General features: G+C 44.3%; 1 protein-coding gene across 1 annotated transcript in view; it reads left to right on the top strand.

Moving 5' to 3' along the window:
* Positions 1–5,755: 5,755 nt before the first annotated feature.
* SLC5A1 (solute carrier family 5 member 1) overlaps positions 5,756–21,228 on the top strand; it is a 130,959-nt gene continuing 115,486 nt past the window's right edge. Inside the window, exon 1 of the mRNA XM_027577413.2 lies at positions 5,756–5,774. Coding sequence (XP_027433214.1) covers positions 5,769–5,774 — 6 coding nt within the window. The 5' untranslated portion in view covers positions 5,756–5,768. The remainder of the gene's footprint in view (positions 5,775–21,228) is intronic.

Raw genomic sequence — 21,228 nt, forward strand, 5'->3', positions numbered from 1 at the left:
TTCAGAGGGGGCCCGCCCACTCCGACAGGAAAGGAGGACAAGGAGACCCAACGGGGGAACGAAGGCGGCGGATAAGAGGGGCGAAATACAGAAAAGCGGGTACTGATGCGCCGGGTGACACACGCGGGTTCCCACTGCTCCAGACTCTCCACCCGCGCCCCCGCCCCCTCCCCACACCCCGCCCCTGTCCTTCCGGCCCCGCCCACCGTGGGGCGCCACGTGCCGCGCGCGGGGGCTCCAGCTCGACCCTTGTAGAGAGCCGCGTAGGAACCGGTTGGTGGCGGGAGAGGCAGCGCGGTGAGTTGACATGACGTGAACTGGAGGTGGAGGGGGAGGCTGAGCGGCTTGCGGCCGCCCGCACCACTCGCAGCCGCCAACCTGCCGGTTAGTCTAGTTGGCGAGTCAGTCAGTACAACCAGCCTGTCGGCCAGTCAGCCAGCCAGCTAGTCAAATCCAGTCAGCATGTCATTCCCGTCCACCATCCTGTCAGCCAGTGCAACCAGCCTGTCCGTCAGCCTGTCCGTCAGCCTGTCCATCAGGCCTGTCAGTCCGGCTATCCCATCTGCTGTCCTGTCACCCAGTACAACCAGCCTGTCCATCAGCCAGTCAGTCATTCCTATCAGTCTGTTTATCCCATCTGCTGTCCTGTCACCCAGTACAACCCAGCCCATCCATCAGCCAGTCAGCCTGTCAGTCAGTCCTGTCAGTCCGTCTATCCCATCCGCTGTCCTGTCAGCCAGTGCAACCAGCCTGTCCGTCAGCCAGTCAGTCAGTCCTGTCAGCCTGTTTATCCCATCTGCTGTCCTGTTGGCCAGTCCGGTGCGTCCATCAGCAGGGAGTCAGCCTGTCAGTCCTGTCAGTCCGTCTATCCCATCCGCTGTCCTGTCAGCCAGTGCAACCAGCCTGTCAGTCTTGTCAGTCTGTCTATCCCATCCGCTGTCCCGTCAGCCAGTGCAACCAGCCTGTGGGTCAATCCCGTCAGCCTGTCAGTCAGTCAATCCCGTCAGCCATCTTTTCAGCCGGAACAGTCAGCCTGTCCATCAGCCAGTCAGTCCTGTCAGTCTGTCAGTCCCATCTGCTGTCCTGTTAGCCAGTCGGGTGAGTCCATCAGCAGGGAGTCAGGCCCCACAGCCAGTGTCTCCATCGGTCCCTCAGCCGCGGTTGAACGTCTTGCTGGGCGGTGAGTGGGCCGGCACGGGGTGCTTGTCGCCGGTGTCCGGGTGTGCTGGCCCTGCGCGCAGTGAGGGCTGGTGAGGGAGGAAGCGGGCGGACGCTGGGCTCTCGCAGGCCCTCGGGGAGGAGGGACCAATGCGGGGAAAGGGACTCGCGCGCCCGTGGGGCGCCGGCGGAGCTCCAGTGGAAGGGCCAGGCCCACACCGAGGCGGCTGAGCTACAAGGCGCCGGCAAGTTCCGCGCTTACTGCGTAGATGCGCGTCTGACCGGGACAGGCCGTGCGTTCGGCCTAAGCCGCTCCCGTCCTCGGACGTGGGAGGCGGCCTCAGGATGGCTCAGTGGGGCCCGGCCCTGAGTGGAGAGAGGACTCCTGGCTTCTGGTCTTGCCGTTGCCTCTGCCGCGCATTGTGTCCTTGTGGGAGCCGCTCAGCCATTCTGGGCTCAGGGTTACCGTGCACCTCTCTCAAGTGGGGGAAACAATCTCTGTACCACCACCGACTCCCCGACTCTACTCCCTACTGTGGTTTGGGAATGACATCACGGGGGGGTGAAGGCCCAGGTGTGAAGAGGTTATGTCGTTTTTTCTGAGGTGAGGGAGGGAGCATGGAAGAAAGAAGAGGCAGAGGTGGCCTGAACCTCTACGGCCTGTCACCTCCACCTGGGGACCTCAGGGTCCTGGCCTTGGCTGGCTGTGTGACTCTGGGCAGGTCTCAGCTCCTCTCTGGGCTTCTATAACAGTGAGGAGCGTGGATTCCAAGATCTCCAAGGCCTGAGACTTGAGTGGAAGTAAAATTCCTGGAGAGGGGGACACTGGAATTCTGACCAGCCGCGGTGTGGGGATTGGGAACAGACTCTGTTGCCTTTTCCATCTGGTAAATGGAAGGGTTAAAGTGCTTGGCCATGTGTCCAGACCACTGGGGGTGGGAGTTGGTACCGGGGAGGGTGGTAGCTGGATTTCAGGAGTCAGGAATCTTCCCTCAGCCCAGCATGGATGAGCTCTTTGGACCCTTGTTGGGAGAAGGTCTCTGCTGACTCTGGGAGAGGGAGGGAAGGAAATGGACAAGTCTTATCCCCACCCTGGGGACAGTGGTCTTCCTTCTTTCTGCTCCAATCTCTCCCCTTATTTCAAAGCTGGGTACCCAATCACATCATGCCTAGGCCTCCTCAGTGGTCCAGTGAGGTGGGAGATGCAGTTCCTGGAAGCCGGAGGACGCCAGGCAAGGCAGGCTTCTTGTAGGGATCTGGTAGGATAGCCCTACTAGGTCGCTTACCTGAGCATGACTGGGACCACCAGGAAGAGCTGGTTATTCATTCAACAGGTATATTGGACATCCATCACATGCCAGGCTTTGTACTAGGCAGTGGATGGCAGGAGTGTACAGATGTTGCCCCTGTTTATTAAGTGCAGAGTACAGAGTGTGTTAAGAGCAGTCCAAGGAAGACAAAAGATAAACAAATAAAATCTTTAAAAAGGGAAATTTTTTTATTGATTACATGTTGAAATGCTAATATTTTGGACCTATTGGATTATATAAAATATATTATTAAAATTAATTTCACCTGTTTCTTTTTACTTTTTTTAAAGATTTTATTTATTTATTTGAGAGAGAGAGCATGAGAGACAGAGAGCATGAGAGGGAGGAGGGTCAGAAGGAGAAGCAGACTCCCTGCTGAGCAGGGAGCCTGATGCGGGACTCGATCCCTGGACTCCAGGATCATGACCTGAGCCAAAGGCAGTCGCTTAACCAACTGAGCCACCCAGGCACCCTCTTTTTACCTTTTTTAATGTGGCTACCAGGGCATTTAAAATTATACTTGTGGCTCACATTGTATTTCTGTTGGGCTGTGCTCCTGTAAGAGGGTAGGGCTGGTGGGACATTGTAGACTATGGATGGTCAGGGCACCAGGGAACTGCAGTGGTTAGGAAATTGAGACACTACCATAGAGAGCAATCCTACATAAAACCCAGCACAGGGCCTAATGGCCTGGTACTCCTTTGTTCCTCATCCTGGGATCCTGTCAGAGCAGAACTGCAGCACACCCCTCTGGACTTCCCAACCCCTTGGCTGTCTCAGAGTTGAGGAAGGGGCAGAAGGGGTCCTAATATGGTTACAGTGTGAAGGACCCAGTAGGTGCTGGTACCTCAAATGCTGAATTATCTTCCTCTTCATATCACCCCTGCCTGACATCACCCTGCCAGGGGAACATTTCCACCCCCTGGGCTGAGCAGGGTATGCCAACCGACAGCTGGGTAGTCAAGGGAACCATAAAAGGCCATAAAACTCAATCATAACTTAGATGAAATAAATGTGGCTGCAACCCATTTTCACCCATTAACATTCTAAACACCTTCTTCAAACTGTGCCTGTAGTGTTTCTAGTTGGCAGGATAAAGAGTGGTGAGGTGATGAGAGATTGAATTCACTTCAGTTAGTTTGATATGACTTTTGTGAGTACCACTTTGTGTCAGATGCTGTGCTGGGTGCTTTGGGTTGTTTAATGCTCTGTCCTTAGGGGCGCCTGGGTGGCTCAGTCGGTTAAGCATCTGCCTTTGGCTCAGGTCATGATCCCAGGGTCCTGGGTTGGGCTCCCTGCTTAGTGGAGGGTCTGCTTCTGCCTCTGTCCCTCCCCTCCCCTCGTGCTGTCCCTCTCTCTCTCAAATAAATAAATCTTTTAAAAAATGCTCTGTCTTTAAAGAATATATGTCCAAATCCCTTTCTATAGGGACAAATGCATGGAGAAATAGAGATGCATGAGAGCTCAGAGGAAGAAAATTAAGGCCAGTGTGTGTGTGTGTGTGTAACTTTGAATTCAGAGAAGGTGCCAGGTGAAGGGCAGGATTTGGCTATGTAGTGGAGGGGTGGAGAGAGAATTTTCCAGGCACATTGGACAGCAGGAAAGGACATGATTCAGGAGAAGGCAGGGAGAAATATTTGGCTAGGATGCTGGACATGTGGAGCAGAATCCTAGGAAAAGAAAGTTGATGGCAGATCTTTAGAGGCCTTGATTTCCAGATTAAGGAGATTTGGCTTTAGATTGTAGGCACTTGGGGGTTATTGAGGTGGGACTGTTCTGGACAACACTGTGCTTGGGAAGAAGCCTGGAGCTTTTGAGGCTCAGAGAGCACAAGGCAAGGAGAGCTTGTATGAGGAAAGGAGAGAGGTAAAGAGCCCTTCTGGGATTACCCTGCAAATAAGGCAGTGTGGTGTTGTGGTTAAAAGCATTGGTTTTCGACCCGGAAAGACCTGGTTTGGGTGTTATACACAACTAATGAATCGTTGAATACTACATCAAAAACTAAAAAAACTAAAAAAAAAAAGGAAAGACCTGGATTTGAACCATAGTCTTGTAATTTTTTTTGGTAGTAGCTTTATTGAGATGTAATTTATATACCATACAATTCACTCATTTAAAATATACAATTCAATGGTGTTTGGCATATTCGTAGAGTTATACAACCATAACCACAATTACTTTTTCTTTTCTAAAAATTGAGATACACGTGAAGCTCAGGTGGCTTCCATCAGGCTGGACTCTTGTTGCCCTGTTATCAGGTTGCCTTACCTCCCTATGGGTGGGGAGGGTGGAGTGGCTGGAAAGGGCGGGGGCGGTATTCAGCCTTCCACCCTGACTGAGTATAGAGGATGCATCCATGGCCCAAGGATCAGGTAAGGCCTGTTTAAATCTGATCCTTGAGGCTTGGGGAGAGAACACAGCAGCATTTTTCAGCACCAACAGATGATATGCCCTCACTTATATGATCAGGAACTTCCCTAGCTTGATGTGGACCCTGATGTACACATACATATGTATAGTGATTTAATAGACAGGTACATAGTGCTGAAAAACACATCTACCACTCATGCACTGTGGTGTATTCCCCTCCATTCTGTGTCTTATTCATGTCCAGGAACTTGCACAATGCCTGCAGCATCAATACATCTTTGTTGAACCGATTGGTGACTGGTGAGTGAGCAAATATTTATGCCCAGTCACATACTCATCTGCACATATACACATTTTTCAGGAGGGTACCTGCAGATACACGTGGTTGTTCACATTATATCAGCACCACACACACACACACACACACACACACACACACACACACACACACACACTCAAACTAAACACAATAGCATAAATGCACCTTCCATACGCACCTGCCCCTAATAATCATTTGCATATTAATTTGTGTATATATTTACAGGTTTCTGAATGACCCTGCTGAACAGCAAAGGTGGCTGTGATGAGACAGTATGGTTCCATAGATGCTGGACGGGGCAAAGATCATATTCTGGCTGGGAAGCCCATCTCCAAGTTGTGTATTGGGATGATTGCTCACACTAAAAGCTTTCACCTGCCTCTTCTCTGCTGGAACACAGCGGGAGGAGGGAAGGGACTGAGTGGGGCATACTAGAGCAAGTAGGATCAAGTTCAGTGTCTCCTAGCTCCTTGTAATCTCTTCAAGAAAATATATCGATCTGACTGGGAACTGCACTGGGCTGTTTTTCCCTTAGAGAATGATGATAAATGATGAGAGAAAAACAGCCGTAGATTTACAGATGTGGAGCCCCCAAGCTGGCTGGAACCAGCATGAAGGTATTTATAAAATGTATGCATATTCATGTGTTATGGAAGTGGCAATAGGCTGCAGTTTCTTAAAAAGAGGGTGAGGCTATGATTTTACTGTGTGCTGCACACCTGAAAGCCCAGGAATGGAGGGCAAGAACTCTGGTGTGTGGTTCGGGTTCTATCACCAACTTGCCAGCCAGCCTTAGGAGATTGCTTCACCTCCATGTTAAATTCTTTACACTCCACTTTAGTGGTCACCTGCCTCACAGGGTTCTTGTGAGGATCCAAGGAGCTAAGAGAGCTTACAGGTGCTTTGAAGAGTTGAAAACATTTCTTAGTGGTCAGGTCTTATTTATGAGCTTGGTGAAAAGCATTTCGAGTGTTTCAGCATCCTCAATCAATGAACCTGTGCATTCATGAATTTTAGCATTGATCTAGACCTAAGAGGCCATTGGAGCTAATTTTTCACTCAGTGCTGGAATCCCCTGTATAAAATCTTAGGTAAGCCTAATTTCTACTCCTAAGGGGAATAGCCAAGTAGGAAGAAGTACCCATAGGAGAGGTTACTAAAACCCCTGATAGTCGGTGCTAAGTGCCTTATACTAGGATATAATATAGTATAGTGAGGTAGTCAGAGGAGGTTGTGGTCATGGGGCCTTGGGGAATCCGAAAAGGTCTCATGGATGAAGTGAGAATTGGCAGAATTTAGTCAGGGGGAAAGGGAAGTTGGGAGAGGGGAATGGAGCACTCTGGGTAGAGGGTCAGGGGATGGTACACGGGCCATGGAGACTAGAGAGGGACAATGCCTTACCAGAGTTACTAATGGTAAAGATTAAAAGGCAAAACAGGAGTAACCAGGTTAATTTTTGAGTCCTTTCTGGAACTGACCCAGCTCAATGGTTAATCATTTGACCCTTTAGGAATTAGCTGGACCCTGTCCCAGGCATACATACACACAACTGGATGATCCAGTGTGGCCTGGAACAGAGCTGAGAGGGAATTTGGAAGTCACCCTGTCCGAGCCTGACTTCATTCCTGGGGCAAAATTGAGGCCAGGAGAGGACAAAGAGAGGGACTGAGGTTTCCCAGCGAGTCAGTGGCAGAGCAGGGATTTGAATTTAGATCTCTGAGTCTAAGTTATTATCACCTGGATCTGAAAAGTGGGTTGGGTTTGGGAGGCTTTTGCCTAGTGTTGGTTAAGCCTGCAAATTTGGATTCTGCTTTGTAAGTGTAGCTGTATGTATTTGTTAATTGTTTCTGGGTGCAGAGCCCAAGATTGCACATTGGCTAGGCCCCTGCAAGTAACTGAGGTAGGCTGTTTCCTGTGCCTGGGGATTTCAGGGGTGACCAGAAGGCTGTCCGTGTTCCTACCTAGTTAACTGATAGTTAACATTCCACTGGTAGACGTTTATGTCTACAGCTCTAGGCTTTGATCTTTTTTGAAAGGCTGTTCTGCTCTGGGAGGAGGAACATACATAGTAATCTGTGACAATAGCTCAGTGTAAATGGGGCGAGCAGATCCTTTCCTGAGAGCCAGTATCGGTGGGGAAAGAAACCGTGAAGGTATTCAGGGCTACATAAAGATAAGGGCAGCCTGGAAGACAGCCCTCACAATCTAGAAGAGGTTAGGAACTCTGTTTTAGAATCAGGCAGGTTTTTTAAAAAAACAAAAAAGCTTTAAATTAAGGTTTCCTCTTATTACAGAAGAATCAGAAAACATGGAGGGCGATAATAACAGAAGACATAAACTCCAGTCTCTTTCATCCCTTCCCCCTTAGGTGACCATCATTAATACCTAGGTATATGTCCCTCCATTCCCTTCTTTATGCATCTTCTGTGTGCATGTGGGAGTGTATACATGTGGATATTATTTACAGTTGACCCTTGAATGATGCCGGGGTTAGGGGCACCAAACCCCTGCATAGTTGAAAGTCCATGTATAATGTTTGACTCCCCCAAAACTTAACTACTGATAACCTACTGTTGACCAGAAGCCTTATTGATAACATAGACAGTCAACTAGCACATATTTTTTATGTTATATGTATTATATACTGTGTTCTTACAATAAAGTATGTTAGATAAAAGAAAATCTTATTAAGAAAATCGTAAGGAAGAGATAATACATTTACACTACGGTACTGTATTAATTGAAGAAAACTATGTGTAAGTAGATGCACACAATTCAAACCTGTGTTGTTCAAGGGTCAGCTGTATATGTATACTATATGCATATAAACAAGAGATAATACATACTTGCCTTGATTTCACTCTGGTCTGGGAAGTACATGCCTATGGGCATCTTGAAACAGATGCCTTTGTGCTTAACCATGATGCCAATTTGTTCTACTATCCTCTCCTTGTCACTCTTAATTATCCTCTAGAGGAAGGCGTTAGCAAACTTTCTGTTGAAGGTCAGAGAGTAAATATCTTGTTTTGTGGGCCGTATGGTCTCTGTCACAAGTACTTGACTCTGCTGTGGCAGCATAAATCATAAAAGCAGTCATGGACAATATGTAAATGAATGGGTGTGGCTGTGTTCCAATAATACTTTATTTAGAGACACTGAAATTTGCCTTTCATATAATTTTCACATGTTACAAAATTCTCCTCTTTTAACTTTTTAACCACTTAAAAATGTAGAAGCCATTCTTAGCTTGTGGGCCATACCAAACAGGTGATGGGAGGAATTTAGCCCATGGGCCTCTAGAATAGTTGTATCCAATAGAACTTTTTGCTCTGATGGAAATGTTCTATGTTAATACAGTAGCCATGAACCGCATGTGCTGAGCACTTGAAATGTGACCGTGCAACTGAGGAACTGAATTTTCACTTTTATTTAATTTAACTATTTTAAATTTAAATAGCTATATGTGGCTTATGACTTTTGTTGGACAGGGTAGTATTTTGTGAGGGCTGCTGTAACAAATTACCACAAACTGGGTGGCTTAAAACAACAGGAATTTATTCTCTCACAGTTCTGGAGAATAGAAGTCTAAAGTCAACATGTTAGCAGAGTCATACTGCTTCTGAAGGTTCTAGAGAAAAATCCTTTCTTGCTTCTCTGCTAGCTTCTGGTGACTCCTGGTAATCCTTGGCATTCCTTGGCTTATAGATGCATCTCCCCCTCTGTTGTCACATAGTGTTCTCCCTATGTATTTATGTCTCTGCTTCTCTGTTTATAATGATACTAGTCATTGGATTAAGGTCCACCCTAATCCAATATGACCTAAACTAATTACATGTGCAAAGACCTTATTTCCAAATAAGGTCACATTCTGAGGTTTTGGGTGATTGTGAATTTTCAGGGAACACTAAGCAACCCAGCATAGATAGAGTAGCTCTAAAGAGTGGTTCTCAAATGTAGTGTGCATCCGAATCACCTGGAGGGCTTTATTGGGACACAAATTACTGGGTCCCATTTCCAGAGTTTCTGACTGGTAGGTCTTACCTGTCTAACAAATCTCAGGTGATGCTGACCTTCTTTTCCAGGGATCACACTTTGAGAACCACTGCTCTAGAAGGCTTCTGTTAGTTTTCTTTTTTTTTAATTTTAAAGATTTTATTTATTTATTTGACAGAGAGAGAGGGAGGGAGGGAGAAAGCACAAGCAGTGGGGAATGGCAGGCAGGGGAGAAGCAGACTCTGCGCTGAGCAGGGAGCCCGATGTGGGGCTCGATCCCGGGACCCTGGGATCATGACCTGAGCCAAAGGCAGCCGCTTAACCGACTGAGCCACTCAGGCGCCCTTCTGTTAGTTTTCTATGGCTGCCATACAAAGTACCACAAACTGGGTGTCTTAAAAAAAAATTTATTATCTCACAGTTCTTGAGGCTAGAAGTCTGAAATCAAGGTATCAGCAGGGCTGCTTCTTTCTGAGAGCTGTGTAGAAAGGATCTGCTCCAGGCCTCTCTCCTTGGCTTATAGATGGCTGTCTTCATGTTCTCATGGCATTCTCCTTATATATGTATCTCTATGTCCAAACTCCTCCTTTTTATAAGGACATTAGTCATATTGGATTAGGGCCCACTCTAATGGCTTCATTTTAACTTGATTACTTCTTTAAAGAGGCTATCTCCAAATAAGATAACATTCTGAGCTACTGGATGTTAGGACTTCAACATATGAATTTTGGAGAGGACGAAATTCAACCCAGAGCAAAGCTTGACTGTATTTGTCAAGAGCCAAGGGATATCTTCTTGGAAGCCCTGTGTGCAAGAAGACCTTGCTTCTCTTGTCTTCGAACTTTTGATAGAAGCTGCCCTAGATGGGATTTTCCAGAACTAGGAGGCAGGAGTTTTGGCTTCTAGTTCTGCTGTGTCGACATCTGTCTGAGGGATATTGGATAAATCACTATCTTGAGACCTTAGTATCTCCCTGGTGTTTGGTTATTTCTGGCAATCTATGATTCCCAGGTGGCAAGACAAGGTTAGTTTTTGGTTAGATCTCAGCTTCTATGCTGTCTTGTAGACCTTTGATTTGTGCTAATGAGATCAAGGTTGGGAATCTGGTTTTTGAGGGACTCATTGATTTTTTTCTGTGCTTTATCAATTTTTCATTAATTAATTAGTTAACTAATTAATCTGTCAAACACTTACTGAACATCTGTTGTGTACTATGCATTGTGTTCAATGGGACAGGATCCCAGACTTTCTGAACTCATTCTGGTGGGGAGATAAATATATAACCATATAATCAGAAACACATTTGATGTATACTGTAGCTGTGTCATAAATGTCATGTGCTGTGGGTCCTTAGGAGAGCGAGTTGGATGATTCTGCCTGGTGTCATGGAAGGCTTTAGCAAGGAAATGAACTACATCTTAAAGGTTGAATAGTAGTTCTACAAGGAGAGAGGGCCAGAAGAGGAATTCTAAGTAGAGGGAACAGCTTGTGCTGTTCCTGGTCGTATGAAAGAGTAATTTGATATGGTGGTGCTCTGAGACTTGTGGATGACTAGTGGGAGACAAGGCTGAAAATATGGCTTCAGACCACACATGAAGGATGTTATTTGCCAGGCCAAGTAGCTTAAACTTCGTCCTGAGACAAAGGAGGAACCATGAGAGGTTTTACACTGGGGGAGTTATATGTTTGTATGTTTGTTTTAGGGATCTCTCTGACAGCAGCCTGTCAGAGGTACTGGTGCTAGAAGTGAAGAGGCTGGAAGCAGGGTAAACAGTTGGGGGCTAGTCCAACAGCTCGGGCCAGTGATGATGAGGACTGAACCAAGTCAGAGGTCATGGTGATAGAGAGAGGACAAATTCAGGAGCTATTTGACAGATCCTTAGTTTGGGCCACTGGGTGTTTTGTTGTTCAGTGGCTGGTCAGGGAAGAGGAGGGGAGTTTGGCTGGATAAAGTAATGACTTCTGTTTTAGATGTATTGCATTAGGGCACCTGGGGACCACCCAGGCAGGTCTGTGCAGTCAGCTTGTGAACTATAGGTCTGGAGCTCCAGAGAACGGCAGGGACCATCTCATGTCATCTCTTCCTGCTCATTCCTCCAGCCACACTGCTCTTCTGTCACTTCTTAGATTGTGCTAACCAAACTCATTCCCACCTTCCCACCTTCATTTCACTCTTCCTTTGGTTTTCTGCATGGCTGGCTCCTCTCATTTTTCAGTTCCTCATTCTCAGCTGGCTCCTCAACTCCATTAAGACAGGGACCTCAACTGTTCTGTTCAGTTCCATATCCTCAGGGCCAAGCACAGAGCCTGGCACACAGTAGCTGCTCAATGAATGTTTGTTGAAGAAATAAGTGAACCATAGCTAAAGTCAGGGAATGAAACAGGGGGAAAGGATGCACATTAATATTAAAGGAATCATGGAGGAATCTGAGTGCAGAGCAATTCCCTCTACAGGTGGAGGGGACAGTGGAATCCTTTCTGTGTTATTATTTTTGTTGATGACAAAAATATTAAAAATAACAATGTCAGAGTACTTGGATTCAAATTCTTCTCTTACTAGTTATATGACCCTGGGACATTACTTCGGTTTCCTCATCTGTAAGATAGGGATAATAAAAGTACCTACCTTTCTGGTTGTTGTAAGGATTAAATGAGATGATGCCTATGTAGATAGGCAGAGAGTAAGTGTTCAATATATAGTAGCTGTTATTATTAAGTGGACATTACCTTATATTAGGCACTGAGCTCAAGACTTTCAATGCAAGTTCTTAATGAATTTCTCTAATAACTTGGTGAAATAGGAATCTTACTTTTAAAAAATAGTTTCCATAGTTGAAGAAATGGAGGCTCAGAAAGAGGAAATCACTGAATCACACATTTACTAGCTGGGTGGTGGAGGCACTGGGATTTAAGCCCAGGTTTATTTGACTTTAATGCAGGTGCATTAACCATTGTGCCATATCATATAGGGTGACCCTGGAATTCTGGTGTGGTCAAGGGAGCTGGCTGCAGAGGCTGATCAGAACTCAGGGGTTCTGCCTTCTAGATGTTAGCTATCTTGTGCCTGTAGAGGGCCTCTGTAGAAGGGCAATAGAAGGACTGTTTCAACACAAGGGACACCCCAAGATCAGTCTTCCTACCTCTGACTGGGAAGGCTGGGCAGGGCACTTGGGATACCTTATGGTATTTACAGCCCTACCAACCTAGAGATCAGAATGTTTATAACTAGTCATCACATTTCTCTCCAATATATAAACCTTTGGTTTGGATGAGAGACTTCAATTAAAACACAGTCTTTCCCTTTGACCAATCAATCTAATTATCTTCCCACTCATTAACCTTGGTTGACATCATGATAAGCAAGAGGAAATGACTTTTGAATTAGTTGATTGACAACAAAGTCTTATAAGGAAACAGTGTTTTTTATATACACAAATACACATGTATATACTGCTCAGCTGTAAACACATGCCTCCCAGGACATGTTTCCATATACTCCTGGGAACACAACCTTCCAAGGAACTTGCTGTGCAAGAGCTCTTATCTAGCCAATTGTGCACACATAGCAAAAAATAAAACAACCACACAGACACACACAAACCCACAGATGACTCTTAAGTTTGGAAGGACAGTGATTAAGTAGAAAAATAATAAGAATATTAATTTCCATTCATTCTGAGTGCTCACTGAGTGCTGGGGATTGGGTTAAGCATTTTACATATACTGTCTCACCTAATCTTCACAAGGGCATGGTCAAGGGGGCTGACCATAGCTATCAGCATCCCCTTGTTTTCCATAAGGAGTCTGAGGCTCTGGAAAAGTTTAGATGCCCCAAGGGTTTGTATGCACAACAAAATTTGGAAGCCTTGAGGTATAGGTTTCTTGAGGTCAGAAAACTAGTAAATCATAGAAGCAAATCCTGAATGCAGCTGTGTTCTGACTACAAAATCTTTGTTCTTAACCACTAAGATCTTATCTGTCTGTATTTCCATGACATGGACTAAGAAAAGAAACATGGCTTTAATTTTTACTGCATAGCAGCATGAGACATCTTCCATAACCATCATCTTCAGCTTAGAAGGAGCTGCTATTAAAAAAATTGTAGTAAAATATATAGAATGTACAATTTACCTATTAAATCATTTCTTAAATGATTATTTATTTATTTATTTATTTATGGGGGGGGAGAGAGAGAGAGAGAGAAGAGAGCACAGCATGGAGGGGTGGAGAGAGAGGGAGAGAGTCCCACCAGACTCCATGCTGAACATGGAGCCTGAAGCAGAGCTGGATCTCATAACCCTGAGATCACAACCCAAACCGAAACCAAGAGTCCGATGCTTAACCAAATACACCACTCAGGTGCCCTGTATTAAATCATTTTTAAGAGTGTAATTTAATGGTATTAAGGACAGTCATGAAGTTGTGCAACCATCACCGTTATGTTTCTGCAACTTTTTCATCATCCCAGACAGAAACTCTACATCCACTAAACAATTAAACTTCCTGTTACTCCTCCTCCCTAACCCCTTGGTAACCACCCTTCTACTTTCTTTCTCTACAAAGTTGCTTATTCTAGGTACCTCACATAATGTTGAATGTTTTCAAGATTCGTTTATATGGTAGCATATATCAGAATTAGAAGGAAGAGCTTTAAGATAAATCAAGAGCCAGAAAGATGTTTTCTTTTACTGGGCAAAGAGTTCACATAGAGATGCCTTCTTTTACATAGAGTTCACATAAAGTGATGCTATAGTTCACATAGAGTGATGCTATAGTCAGAAAATCAAACAGATTCAGTGTGAGTTTGGACACAGCCTGGCTGAGCATTCCTGAACTGGTTAGGAAAGAGGGATTCAGGAGGTTTGGGGCAGGTGTTCTTGAATAAGGATGATCCCAAGATGAACACCCAGGCTTTCCCCTGGATCTCTGGCTTGAGGACTTTGTCCCAAACAGCCTCTGGGCTACTCTTTGCTCCAAATCTGATAGGCTTCTCTTATGAATTGGGAGGGTCTGGTCAAGAATTTGACTCTTGCCTGAGCTTGCCTGAAGTTACAAAGAAGTCAGTATGATGTAGTGAAAACAGCAATAGAAGATGAGGGCTTCCGTCTGGCTCCCTCATTCCTCACTGTGTGATCTCTGACATTTCCTGTCATTGAGCTCTGGTTTCCAACTGCAGAGGACACTGCCAGAGGGACTGTTGTTATGAGGATCAAGATGAAATTGGAGATGTGAAAGGAGTTTTTCTGTACACGTGTAGATTATTGTGTTGGTGTAGGGACCAAGTCTGCTGACCAAATAGATGGCTTTTTCTCTGACATCCCCAGTTTTATTCACTGAAGGCACCCAGTCTAGGCCCTAGGCTCCAAATTTTCCTAGAAAACATATGGGATGATAGGTTGTCCATCTTGCCTCAGACTTGTTTGTGGACTGGAGGAGGGGAGAGACTTAGGGGAGGAGGTGGTGAGTTATTTTCTCCTCTCCTTTTTACAAACCACTCAGCAGTTTGGGGGAAGATGGTTCAAGTGAGAAGCAAGGAAACTTGAACCAAGGAAAAACTGAGGTTTAGTGTCTTCATCTGTAAAATGGGTAGGAATGTTTTTGTCATGGTGTGTGTGTGTATATGTGTGAAAATTAATGAGGCAATGAATATAGAGTGTGCTGTAAGAGAAAAAGGCACCAACTTAAGTGATTATTATGATCTTGCTTATTGGCTTAGCAAAGGGGCTGGAGGTTGTGTGTGTGCAGAACCTGAGCAAGTAGGTCAGCTAGAGGCACTAGCTTGGAAGTTCTCAGGGGCAGGGAGTACACTGTCTTACCCTCAGCTTCTAGCACAGTGCCCGGAACATGGAAGACCCTCAAGAAATATTTATTGAATCAAAGAATGAGCTAAACCAGAGTTGAAAAATTACAAAGTCAAGCCAAGTTTCCTTTTATTTATTTATTTATTTAAGATTTATTTATTTATTTATTTGACAGAGAGAGAGAGAGAGAGAGAGAGAGAGACAGCGAGAGAGGGAACACAAGCAGGGGGAGTGGGAGAGAGAGAAGCAGGCCTCCTGCCTAGCAGGGAGCCCGATGTGGGACTTGATCCCGGGACGCTGGGATCACGACCTGAGCTGAAGGCAGACGCTTAACGACTGAGCCACCCTATTTTTTCTGATTCCTTTCTCCACTTGTGTGATGCCACCTTTTCTTTCCCTCCTCTGTTCCTCCCGGAAAACAGTCTTAGGGCAGGACCTAATGAGAAACAGTGTGGAACAGTAGAAAGAGCCCTGGACCAGGAATCAGGAGACTGGGGTTTCATCCTGGCTTTGACACTGGATGATGATGGCCAGTCTCTTCAGCATGGGCTCATGTCCCTCATTAGTATTGTAAGAAGTTTGGCTTGGCTAATATTTAGGTTTTGTTCCAGTTTTAGTGTTTCAGATTGGATGCTATACTCACACTAAGGTGAGTGTTATTCTTCCAAGAGTATTTGCATTTAAAAACAGAACAGAACCTTTGCGGAAGGAAGGGCTGATGGTGGAATGCTAGGTTTCCTTTTGTGGCTGGGAGAGGTATTTTTCTGTCATTGCAACACCTTGGAAAGTACAGATAAGATGGGTCTTGAACCCCGCCCCTGAAACTTACCAGCTCCTAAGTTCAGCCCTGACTCATACTCAAGGAAGTGGTAGAGGATGCCTTGGAGCAATCTTTGAGAGCAAGGCCTTGTGCTTGATTGGTCTGAATCCCTGTGAGCAGCTGGTGTGAATGGGCCTGGATTCTTGGACATTCCCTGGGACTTCACTAGGGATTAGTAGGCCTAATGGGTAAGAGGAAAGGGTTGCAAGGAAAGAATTGGTCATTGGAGAGCAGGAGGACTGGATTTAGTCCTGAGTCTGTTGCTTGTTTTGATAGTTGTGTGACTTGAGCAAAGTCCCTTCTCTCTGAGCATTAGTTTCCTTATATATAACATAGGGGAGTTGAACCTTCTGGTCTCTTCCTTGCTTTGGCCATGTGGACCTTCCAATTCCCCAGATGCACCATGATCTCTCTCTGTGGGCATTTGCTCACCTGGAACACTCCCTTACCCCATTTTCTACACCACTTACCTAGCTCTGTCCTTCAGGGCATGATTTTCAGGGTCCAGGCTTCCTCAATGTGTGAGAGTAGCAAGCAGAACACAATATAAAGTGGTGAGGACTGTGGAAAACTGGAGAGTACATGTCCCATTGAAGCTATTAGGTACTTTTAAAACATGGCACTAGCTAAAAAAATTGTCTGTGGTTGAATTTGTCCCAGGCACCATGAATTTGCAACCTCTGGCCTATAGATATATAAAACCTCTTCCCAAGGCTCTCCTGGCATCCCACATTCTCCTTTCATAACACTTATCATTTTATGGTAATTATTTGTTTACTACAACCTTTTTTTTAGGTTATTTATTTATTTATTTGAGAGAAGGAGAGCATGAGCAGGGGCAAGGGGCAGAGGGAGAGGGAGAAGCAGACTCCCCACTGAGGAGGGAGCCTGACGTGGGGCTCAATCCCAGGACCCTGAGATCATGACGTGAGCCGAAGGCAGATGCTTAATAGACTGAGCCACCCAGGCGCCCTTACTGCAGCCTTTCCTACTAGGCTGTGAACTTCATTTGAGCAGATAGCTAACTGTTTTACCCTCAACAGTATCCCTAGCCTGGGCACAGAACTGGCACATAGTAGGTGTTCAATAGATATCTGTAAAATCAGCAAATGAATTTATTAAGTGGATACTTAATAAGTAATTGTTGGGTGGATTATTATTTTTTAAAAAGATTTTTATTTATTTATTTGAGAGAGAGAGAGAGCACAAGCAGGGGGAGCGGCAGGCAGACAGGGAGGGAGACGCAGACACCCCGCTGAGCAGGAAGCCCGACTTGAGACCAATCCCTAGAACTCTGAGATCATGGCCCAAGCTGGAAGGCAGACACCTAATGACTGAGCCACCCAGGTGCCCTGTTGGGTGGATTATTATAAGGGTCTTTCAGTGATGCTGTTTGATTTAATTTTATTCCATTCTCTGGCCCTGAATAAACTGCAGCACCAGCCTCCCAGCTAATGATTTAAACTCTTTAGGTTCCAGCTTACCCAAATTGTCTGGTCAAGCCTCTAACATTTTTCAAACAATGTCCTTCAGTTCCTTCAGTGGTGTTTAGGTTGGGGAAGGCAACTAGCAATGATTCTGGAATCATTAGCTTTCTTGTTCATCCAGAGAAGTCAACAGAAATACTTGTACTATCTCACACTTACATAGTTTTAGATGTTTCAAGACCCTTCAAATCCATGGTCTTCTTTTTGTGAAGTAGGCTTAGAAGGCATAAATTATCCTCATTTTATAATGAGAAAAACTGAGATTCAAAGAAGTTAGAGCTGCATAGAGATCTAGAGCAATAGAACCTTATCTGGAATAGGTATATTGTTATTCCTCCCTCCCATACTTGAGACCGATGTAAATCATTAGTGGCCTTCTTTCCACTGAACTCAAACTCTGCCTCAGAATCCTACTTAACACAACATTCTAGTCAGCCATCATGTAGTTGAAGTTGACACTTGAGACTGTTGGCCACCTGTAGCTGGTAATCCTTGCTTCTGCAATCAGGCAGTTATTTATAGAAAAAAAGGTTAATTTATTTTTCAAGAGGGTCTGAAGTTCATAGATAATCAATACCAGCTCCCTCTACCATGAAGGGACATCATTGGTATTATGCTATTCTTTCTGCCTGTCCCCATTTCAATAATCTTTCAGGCTTTCTGATCTTGGCTGTCCTGATCTTGCCACAAGTATGTTAGGAAGAAGGAAGGCCTCCAAGTACTTCAAGGGAGCCCAAGGACACGGTCTCCTGACTCCTGGTCATGTCTGTTTTTTATTCTAGTTCTTAGCTTCTGCTGACTCCCCCATTTAAAATGTGAGTCCTGACCCAGACAAAGGACAGATCCACTAATCGGCCCTGGGGGAACCATCTCAGTGCAGTGCTGGGCATCACCACAAGGTGACGCTGTAGCTCCCTTTGCTTTTAGTTTCTACCTTGATGGAAAATGTCTACATTTGTCCAATACTCAACAAATAGAACTGTGACTAATGTAGGGCTTCATGAATTAAATAGATGATTTAATTGTTCTGTTTCAAGTTCTGTCAGGTTTCAAATATGGCTACAAATATTTTTGTTTCCTTGCTGTGCTTTTAAGATAATGGCAGTATGTTATACTACAAAGGATGGGGGCTCTAAACCCTAACCCCAACCTTATACATATAGACTTCCCAGAGCTTTCTGCCATATCCTAAGTTTCTTTCAATAAATTCTCTGAAAAAGAGGCAAAATGGAGGCAATAATCTAGTGTTTCCTTCCTCTTGCCAAACTCTAGGAGCCTTAGGCCCCTTAGATGATACTGCTTTCATTCTGTCCTTTTATTGGCTGAGTAAGTGTTTTGTATATGCAAGATACTATCATATATACAGTGAAGCCATGAAAAAGCAGAGCTTGGCCTTCAAGTTGTTCATAAAGCCTGGAGAGCTTTCCAGCAAAATAAATAAATACATAAATAAACATTACCCTCACCTACTGGAAGAACCCTATCACCCTCTCCCCTCCCACTCATCCACCTCAGCTGCTTGGGGTGATCTGGGTGTGGTCTTCTTTACTGTTTACATCTCTATGCCTTTGCTCATGTTCTCCCTTATCCTATCTCAGGCTATGGAATTCTACCCACTCTTCAAGATCAGGCTCTGAGTTGTCCCCTCCATGAAGTCTTCCTGGAGCTTCCCAGGCTCACAAATCTCTTTCGTCATAGCTCTTTGCTTGTTCTGATATTATCACACTCTCTCTTTGTCTTATACTTATTTGTGTATGTGCTCTTTGGTTTTGATCTCTTTGTCCTTTTAAAAAATAATTAAATTGTATATCTTTATATACAATTTAGCTAAAGCTCTGCCCTTCAATCTTTCTTCCTGCTTCTCCAGAGGTAACTATTTTGAAGTTTTCATTTATTATTCCTATGTTTATTTATTTTTTAAAAAGACTTTATTTATTTATTTGAGAGAGAGAAAGAGTGAGAGAGAACAGGAGTTGGGGGAGGAGCAGAAGGAAAGGGAGAGGGAGAAGCAGACTCCCTGCTGAGCATGGAGCCCAATGAGGGGCTCAATCCCAGGACCCTGAGATCATGACCTGAGCCGAAGTCAGACATTTAACTGTCTGAGCCACCTAGGTACCCCTCTATGTTCATTTCTATACTTCATTTCTATATATGTATATACCCATATACCTTCTTTTTTTGTCTGTCAGTGTCTCTCTCTCTCCATGTACACATGCATAGTTTATAGGTGTGTAGTATACACCCAAAACTTATATAGGGGCACCTGTCTGGCTCAGTTGGAAGAGCATGTGACTCTTGATCTTGGGGTCATGAATTTGAGCCCTACCTTGGATGTAGAGATTACCAAAAAAAGTAAATAAACTTAAAAAAGTACATATAATGGAAGCATACTGTAAATTCTTTGCAACGTTGTCTTTCTCACTCAATATTCTGTTTTTGAGATTTATCCATGATGACATGTATTATGGCTATTTGATATTCCCTTCTAAGGATAACTGATTTACAGGTACATTTTGCTTTTATTTTTTTTATTATTACAAATAGACCTGCAATGAACATTCTTATGTCTGTTCCTTTGTGCATATGTATAAGGTGTAGGAGTTTCTTTAGGGTAGGTACTTAGAGGTGGAAGTGGTTAAAGCTGTATGTATATCTTTACCTTTATTAGATATGACCAGATTTTATCCAAAGTATTTGTACTAATTTATAGTCCCATCTGTAATGCACTAAAATTCACACTTCTTCACATGCTTTCTTTTTTTTTGATTCGCATTTCTTTATTTTTAATTTTTTAAATTTAATTTAATTTTATTATGTTACATTAGTCACCATACAATACATCATTAGTTTTTGATGTAGTGATCCACAATTCATTGTTTTCATATAACACCCAGTGCACCATGCAGTACGTGCCCTCCTTAATACCCATCACCGGGCTAACCCATCCCCCCACCACGCTCCCCTCTAAAACCCTCAGTTTGTTTCTCGGAGTCCATAGTCTCTCATGGTTCGTCTCCCCCTCCGACTTTCTCCCCTTCATTTTTCCCTTCCTCCTCCTAATGTCCTCCATGCTATTCCTTATTTTTCACAAGTGAGTGAAACCATGTGATAATTGACTTTCTCTGCTTGACTTATTTCACTTAGCATAATCTCCTCCAGTCCCATCCATGTTGATGTAAAAGTTGGGTATTCATCCTTCAACAGAGCAGGAAAAAATATGCAATGGAAAAAAGACAGTCTCTTCAATAAATGGTGCTAGGAAAATTGGATGGCCACATGCAGAAGAATGAAACTTGACCATTCTCTAACACTATACACAAAGATAAACTCAAAATGCATGAAAGACCTCAGTGTGAGACAGGAATCCATCAAAATCCTAGAGGAGAACATAGGCAATAACCTCTTTGACATCAGCCACAACAATTTCTTTCAAGATACATCTCCAAAGGCTAGTGAAACAAAAGCAAAAATGAACTTTTGGGACTTCATCAAGATAAAAAGTTTCTGCACAGCAAAGGAAACAGTCAACAAAACAGAGGCAACCCATAGAATGGAAGAAGATATTTGCAAGTGACACTACAGATAAAGGGCTGGTATCCAAGATCTATAAAGAACTTCTCAAACTCAACACCCAAAAAACAAATAATCAAGTCAAAAAATGGGCAGAAGACATGAACAGACACTTTTCTGAAGAAGATACACAAATGGCTAACAGACACATGAAAAAATGTTCATCATCATTAGCCATCAGGGAAATTCAAATCAAAACCACATTGAGATACCACCTTACACCAGTTAGAATGGCAAAAATTGACAAGGCAAGAAACAACAAATGTTGGAGAGGTTGTGGAGAAAGGGGAACCCTCTTACACTGTTGGTGGGAAAGCAAGTTGGTACAGCCACTTTGGAAAACAGTGTGGACATTCCTCAAAAAATTAAAAAGAGAGCTACCCTATGACCCAGCAATTGC

The sequence above is a fragment of the Zalophus californianus genome, chromosome 14 (assembly GCF_009762305.2).
Source record: "Zalophus californianus isolate mZalCal1 chromosome 14, mZalCal1.pri.v2, whole genome shotgun sequence".
Taxonomy (NCBI): Eukaryota; Metazoa; Chordata; class Mammalia; order Carnivora; family Otariidae; genus Zalophus; species Zalophus californianus.